General features: G+C 32.9%; 1 protein-coding gene across 1 annotated transcript; it reads left to right on the top strand.

Annotated features, from left to right (window-relative positions):
• The first annotated feature begins 1,286 nt into the window (after positions 1 to 1,286).
• Positions 1,287 to 3,983, top strand: LOC140803926 (protein TAPETUM DETERMINANT 1-like). Its single transcript, XM_073159765.1, has 3 exons — positions 1,287 to 1,681; positions 1,846 to 1,950; positions 3,523 to 3,983. Exons 1-3 carry the CDS (start codon positions 1,585 to 1,587, stop codon positions 3,921 to 3,923), a joined length of 603 nt encoding a protein of 200 aa, XP_073015866.1. The 5' UTR covers positions 1,287 to 1,584; the 3' UTR covers positions 3,924 to 3,983.
• Positions 3,984 to 7,741: the final 3,758 nt, after the last annotated feature.

The raw sequence follows: 7,741 nt of genomic DNA on the forward strand, positions 1-7,741 counted from the left end.
CAAGTTACTATATAAAATCAAATTTTAACAAGTTACAAGATTAAACCCAAAGAGTAAATTTTTTGTGAGACAGTATCACGAATATTTATCTGTGAGACGAGTCAACCCTACCGATATTCATATTAAAAGTAATACTCTTAGCATAAAAAGTAATATTATTTCATGGATGACCCAAATAAGTTATTTGTCTCACAAATACGACCCGTGAGACCATCTCACACAAGTTTTTGTCAAATCCAAAATAGACCAAATTAAATGATTAAAATTTTAATTTTTTCTCCACTAGATAGTGTCCCTTCAATGATAATTACGATTCATGGATATATATATATATATATATATATATATATATATATATATATATATATATATATATATATATATATTTTACCCGGGTAGTACTGGAATTTGATTGTTTGTGGATACAGGGAATTAAACCCTCAACTAACCATGCAATAGACTCCACGTGCTGTATTTAACCATGGTTAAGTTTTTCCTCAGTTAATTCTCTTTAATTCTACCATTCATTTATTCATGAATAGAGATTCATGAATAGAGAAATCAATGCTCCGCACGCTTTCATGGCTTCTTCAATTCAATTCCTTCTCCTCCAAAACCATAATTAAATCGCGATGCATTAAGCATACGCACATTCGATCAAGCACACTTTTCGGGAATCTTTTCGGGAATGATCCCTCGCCAGCCTAAGCAAAAGGTGAAGCAAAGGGATCTCTGTGTGCATTATGCTATTTTGCTGCCGCTGCAAAAAAAATCTCTGCCATTTTTGTCTGCTCTGAGTTTTCTAATCGCACACCTCCGTTTCACCTTCAATGCTCTGTCCCCATGCTAAAGTTTATATGTTTGTGTACCATGCATATATATACTGAATGATTTTTTCGATTTCTGTATGCATTTATTAGGAAAGGAGCTTTGTGTTGGGGAAAAAATTCGGCTGTGGGCTCTTTTCCCGTGATTATGTTAAAAGCCATGTCGGGGAACTTTGCCTTTTTTGATGCTTAAATTCTTAGAAAATTTTCTCGTAGACTTCCATCGAACACCCACTCCCGCCTTCCTCTATAATGTAATTTTTGTGAAACACCATTTGTGACTGACCTCTCTTTTACGAGTCAAATCTCTGGTATAATTGTTACCTTTGTGAGTATCGGAATGTTTCTTGATTCAGATACTGAAATATGCTTGATACGCGATGGATTTTTTTGTTCTTTTCTTGGTTTTTTTGCTGTTTGTGTTGATTTGAATTAGTTTAATGGGTTTTTTTCAGAGATTTGCAGTCGTATCGAAATCAAAGCTGTCAAGTCACGTCGAAGCTTTTCATCGTTCTCTCTCCAGTTCAGTCAAAGGAGAATATAAAGCTGATTTAGACTTCATTCGTGCATTTCCCATAGCTCCCTCTTCGGCGGTGATTTGCTCGATTCCCGCTGTTTTAGGCTACACTTGCTAGCTTAGCTTCTGTCCGGCCCGACTTGACTCGGATATATCTAAATATATCCAACGTTCCCCTTCGGCAAACTTGGTTTAAAAAATACAGCTCCGAATTTTAATTTTTCGGCGCCGGTAAAACAAATGAGGCAAGAATCATCATTACGGCGGCGGCGAATAGCTGTATTTACTGCGGTGTTTGCGGTCACATTCTTGCTGTTCATCATTCAAACTTATTCAGGTGATCAGGTCACTGTTTACTGTAAACACAATCTATATGTGGGTTTTCTGAATTCTGTGCATTATGGTTCTTAGTTTACGGCGGAAATTATATCACTAAACATCGAAATTCTTTCTGTATTTTTTGTTTGATTTTGATCTCATTGGGTTTCCTTTTTGTTTCAGATCATGATCAATGGCAAGTCGGTACAGTTTTATCTGAGAAGAAGAACTTAACTTTAACCCAGAACACACCCTCTCTTAATACTCATCGCAAGCTGCTTAATCATGGTAATTTCCATTTATTGCATCTTCCGAAATACAAAAATCGTGAATAAATCGATTTGTTGGCATTCTTTGATCATACTTTTTGGGCAAGAAATATATTTTTCCCATAAAAAATGAAGCCAAAAGAAAACATCTCTTGGATATAACGTACACTATGTGTGACACATACAGAGTCTGCTCGCTGTGCGCACTACGCCACAGTCGTCGGCTTGTACATTGCGCCACCGGCATATACAGCCTCAGCCCACTTTTTCTTCTCAGTTGTCGCGTACGGCTCTGCCTCATATGTGGCTGGCGCAAATTCTACGTGTCATTTTTCCTAACACGCGCCCCTTGTATTGCACACCTCCTACTGCTTAATACTTCAACAACCCTGTAATAATATCACCCTAAGTGCCCAATAGAGTGGCTAATTATTTGGTTTTTCTGCATTTAATTACGCTTCCATCTCAAAGAATCACATGCACGTGTGCATTGATAAGGACCGGCGTCGTTTGAATTGATGGGCGCATTTTAGCAAAGTGGATGCGTAGGTTAGTGGGTCTTTTAATTTATTATTGAACAAAATCATAAAGGGCCATTTTGGTGGCTTCTTTGAGAGCCCATATTATGTTGACAGGGTGTATGTTAGCATGGACATTTATTAGAAAGTGGAAACCATTGATTTGAAATGAAGTCCTCTATTCTCCATGCAAAATCCTTTTTTGTTCATATGTCTCTTTCAAAAGTCCTTTGCTCATTGTCCAAGAATTTTATTACAACCATTATATTAATTCTGACATTTCAATATATTTAGTAATACCAAATACTAGAATTTAATACATATTTTGTTGTTTGTGTAAAAAGGGTTTTTTTTTGGGTGTTGTTTTAATTTCTAACATGCAAATGGAGTAAAAAATGTGATGATATACGTAGTTAAGACAAAAACTTGTGTGAGACGGTCTCACGGGTCATATTTTGTGAGACGAGTCTCTATTTGGATAATCCATGAAAAAGTATTACTTTTTATGCTAAAAGTATTACTTTTTATGGTGAATATGGGTAGAGTTGACCCGTCTCACAGATTGAGATCCGTGAGACGGTCTCACATGAGACCTACTCTGTAGCTAAAGAGTAAAGACCCTTCAAATGCCAAGAATTTGCATAAGTAGTAGCTTTCTTTATTTGTTAAATTTGATATCAGATATCCTAAATTTGTTATGTCAACTTATTCTTATCCATATTTCTTCAATTCTTGAAGATAAAAACTTATGTGAAACGGTCTCATTGGTCGTATTTGTGAGATAGATCTCTTATTTGAGTAAGGTTGACCCGTATCTTATCAAATATAATTTTTTATTGTGAATATGGGTAGGGTTAACCCGTCTCACGGATTAAGATTCGTGAGTGAGACGGTGTTACACGAGACCTACTCATTCTTGAATGGTACTCACAACTATAATTATATATCAATGTTATTAACTTCGATTCTTGTCAAAGAATGAGAATTTTTTCCCCTAAAAAAGGTGTCATTTTTCAAGATCATTCTTGATTTTGCGCTAAAATTATGTTTGTATTTGTTGGATTTTTTAACAGCCCCAAGAAAAGGTGAAAAGGGAAATGAAGATAAAGTGGAGCCCAACAGAATCTGGAGCGAAAAGTGTTCAAAGTCGGATATAGTGCTCAGCCAGGGCGCCACCGAGTCGCTGCCGAACGGCATCCCCACGTACACGGTGGAGATAATGAACGTGTGCGTCTCCGGCTGCGACATCTCCTCCATTCACCTCAGCTGCGGCTGGTTCAGCTCCGCCCGCCTTGTCAATCCCCGTGTCTTCAAGCGCCTCCGATTTGACGACTGCCTCGTCAACGACGGCAAACCTCTCGTCAACGGCCGCACGCTCTCCTTCCAATATGCCAACACCTTCCGATACCCTCTCTCCGTCTCCTCCGTCACTTGCTGGCTTCCGGGGCAAGCTCCGGCCGACACGAGAAATTAAAAGCAAAAATCAAGATTTTCACACTAATCTTAAAGAAATTCCACTGCTAACCAATTTTTTTTTTTAAATATAGCAATGTAGGGCAGTGTAAATCAACATAGAGTCGTAGAAGCAGATTGAAAGGGAAAATAGTAAAGATTTAGGTGAATTTTTTGGGCGTATATTGAATTATTATCTCATGAAGTTTGATTTTTCTGCTTTATTTTGCTTTATGCTTGATGTGAATTTCGCCTCTTTTTTTTTGAATTGTGAATGGATTAATTTTTATTGATCTGAAGAATATAGGTTTTGGTTGTGACTTGTGATTAAGAAATATCAGAGAATTATTATTATTATTATTACCAACTAAAATGTCACACCGTTCTTCTATTCTTGATATGATTAATAATACTTATATTTGTAATCAAAATAGAGTTGGAATAATATCTTATAATATGAAGCAATTCAAACAAGGGGCATCAATTTGACGGTTTATAAAATTTTTGGCATGATGACCTTACATTTTTTAAAAGCCAAATTCAAGCAATAACATCTATATATATATGTAGAATCATATTTTCATACACAAACATACATCGTATCGTTATACGTATAGTCATAAACGTCATGAAACTTGTTTCAAATCCTGACATAAAATCCATTATAATACATATACGGAAGCTGTACAATAAGACGTCCAGGTTCTTGTCGAGGTAAGGCACGTCACGCATCCATTGGCGAACCGGCATCCTATGTATCTTTATTACCTGATCCTATAATACATGAGCTACGTGAGTTTATAAGACTCAATAAGTTGGCACTTATACGTATCAATATGCATAGAAAGAACATACATATCAAGTTGTGATCAACAATGGATCTTTAAACCATGTCATACCAAATCATATATTCATATTCATTTTTGTACTTGAGCCTCATTAGTTGACATGTACTACCGTGTTTGCTTTATTATATAGCTACTACTGTGTTGGACGTCAGGGAGAATCTTTGACAACCTCACGCCCCATGAACATATATTGACCAATAGGTTTGGTGGACTTAAAACCACCCATGATGTCAAAAAACTCATAAATCATATAAAAATGATAAATCAGTCATTTCCCTTTTCTTTCATGTTCATGAATAACATCCATCTTCAATATTCATGAATGTCTTTCATATTTATACATAATAATGGAATATGGCGCTATGTTTTCATCAATAAACATACTAACAATTTACATATAACAAAAATCAATGGGAAGCATTTGAAATACATAATATTACTCATGTATTACTTCGAGAACATGCCAACTTATAGTCCAAGGGTACGAATACTGGTTTGAGGCGATGTTTCTCGTTCTTATGCTGTCAAATATATCAAAATCCAATCACTATATCTATATTGTCTCCCACATATATAACAACCATTAAAAAGATGAAAACTTACAACTCTAGGATGATCTTGTGATGGTGAACTAATTTCGAACTTCAAAATGAGGAAGAAAGGAGTTTTTGGAGGAAGATTTCTTGGATTGCTTTCGAGTTCTTTGCTGTTAAGGAAAGGGAGGAACTGATAAAGATGTCAAGAATTTCGAAGTTTATCCTTTAATACACTCACCGGCGCTCGGGCTATAATACAGTACCGCTCGAGCGCCAAACATTCTGCCTATAAGATGAAAATTTCGTGTATCGGCGCCACATATTCTGTCTTTGCGCACTAGTTCATCAAAAATTGCTCCAGAAACATCTCTTCCCTTCATAATATGAAACATTGATAAACATGAAAGTTGTAGTCCTATGTCTTAGCTTGAATCTTCAATTGGTTTCATGGCATTTGGAGATCTGAGTAAAACATTATACGCAAACTACCAAAATTTGTCATTGTAGGAATAACGATACACACGACACACATCGGGGCGTTTTTGGCTCGTCTTCCATAATTATTTGGACAAAACTCAAAACATGAAAGTTGTAACCTTATATCTTAGCTTTCTAAAAATTGTGACCTCACATAATTTGGATAAATATCCAAATCATTATGCTAAAGATTGTGACCTCACATATTTTTGAAAATCTTTCGATTCTATTTTTTTTTTTTTTATTACAACTCACGCAGGGGAGGGGGATCGAACCCGGGGTGGGAGGCCAGCTAATCCGACGGATGAGACCATTGGGCTAGAAGCCCGGTCTCCTTTCGATTCTATTTTTAAGAAGATAGATAAGTAATTGTTTTATAAATTATATTTTTAAATAATTGATCATGACCTTTTAAAGTTATTTTAGTGTTTTATTTATATAAAAATAATTTTTAATTGACACACCTTGTGTGTGATTGAGCTCTAGAATTATATAAAAATATATAATATAATTAACATGGAGTATTATATATATAAAATATTCACAAGATTTATAGTCTAGTTTGGGAAATACGTATTGTAAACTTAAAGAAATAAAATTCATTTACTAACTTATTAAAATTAGGGGTGTATTGTATTGGTTCTATATTTTAAATTGTTTTGTTAAGTTTAAATATTTAGAGATATCCAATCTAGATTTTTGTATATTTTATAAAAAGGTTTTTTGTATTCAATGTAAATTTTTTGTAGAGTTTTAAAATCACATAATATTCAAACTTGACTTTTAAAAAATATACAAAAATTTATAATTATTCAAAATGTACTTTTAATAATCAATGAAATTCTATTAAGTACAAGAATTAACGTCTAATGTGCATCTATAAAATGTTAAAAAATATTTTTGATTCAACCTAAATATTTGGATCAACTTTTAATTGATAAATATATCAACACACATACTCATTTTTATTTCTATTAAAAATAAAATCAGGACAAACACTAATTCATTCATTCTTTTCTTTCATATGTTATTCTTTTTCCTTGGATTTTTTAAAACTAGATTTTAATTATTATTAAAAATAGTTTAAAATCAAAATTATTAATATCATTCATTTTAGTTTATGAATTATTTTTTTTTATTGTTTTCAAAATATCTATCACGCAACGTTTTATTTTATGAAATTTTGGTCACAAAACCTCGTGAAATTTAAAATTATATTTATTAAAAAAATTTAATAAGTAAAATTTAGGTTTTTTTATTAATTAGTATATAACATTTGATGTTTAGTTATTTTCTATAATTTAAATTAATCTGAATCTTAATTTTAATTATAACTCAAAATTCATATATGATAGCGAACAAAATTTTTTATTCACTTGAATTGATTGATATATTAATATATTTTTAAAAATTTGTAAACACACAAATATATAAATGTAATTATAATAAAGAGCATTAACATGAGTAAATTTTACAAGACAAATATCCGATCCAACTAAAATCATGAAAAAAATATATTATTTTTATGTAAAAAATATTATTTTTCATGGTAAATATGGATTGAGTTGACATCTCACAAGAGACTTACTTATATTTTTATGTCAAAAATATTAATTTCCTCTTCAAGTATGAACTAGATGATATGTTTCACGGATATAGATCCGTCAGATCGTCTCATAACATACTTACTCAAATATATGATGAGAATAACGATAAATGATAGTTAATAATAATAACAACGTATATCTGTGAGACAGTATCACAACATTAAGTTACTCAAATATGCGACCAGGGCATATCAGTTAAATGATAGTTAATAGTAATAAGTATCATTGAATTTTATACAAAGTTAGTGTCACAGCACACAGCCGTTTTCACTTGTTCATTCAAGTTATCCATATGGATGCTCTTTATTAATAACATAATGATATTACAACAATTCAACTCCTGTGATATGCCTATGTATAATAAGAAAAATA

Source organism: Primulina eburnea, chromosome 10 (genome assembly GCF_022965805.1).
Source record: "Primulina eburnea isolate SZY01 chromosome 10, ASM2296580v1, whole genome shotgun sequence".
NCBI lineage: Eukaryota > Viridiplantae > Streptophyta > Magnoliopsida > Lamiales > Gesneriaceae > Primulina > Primulina eburnea.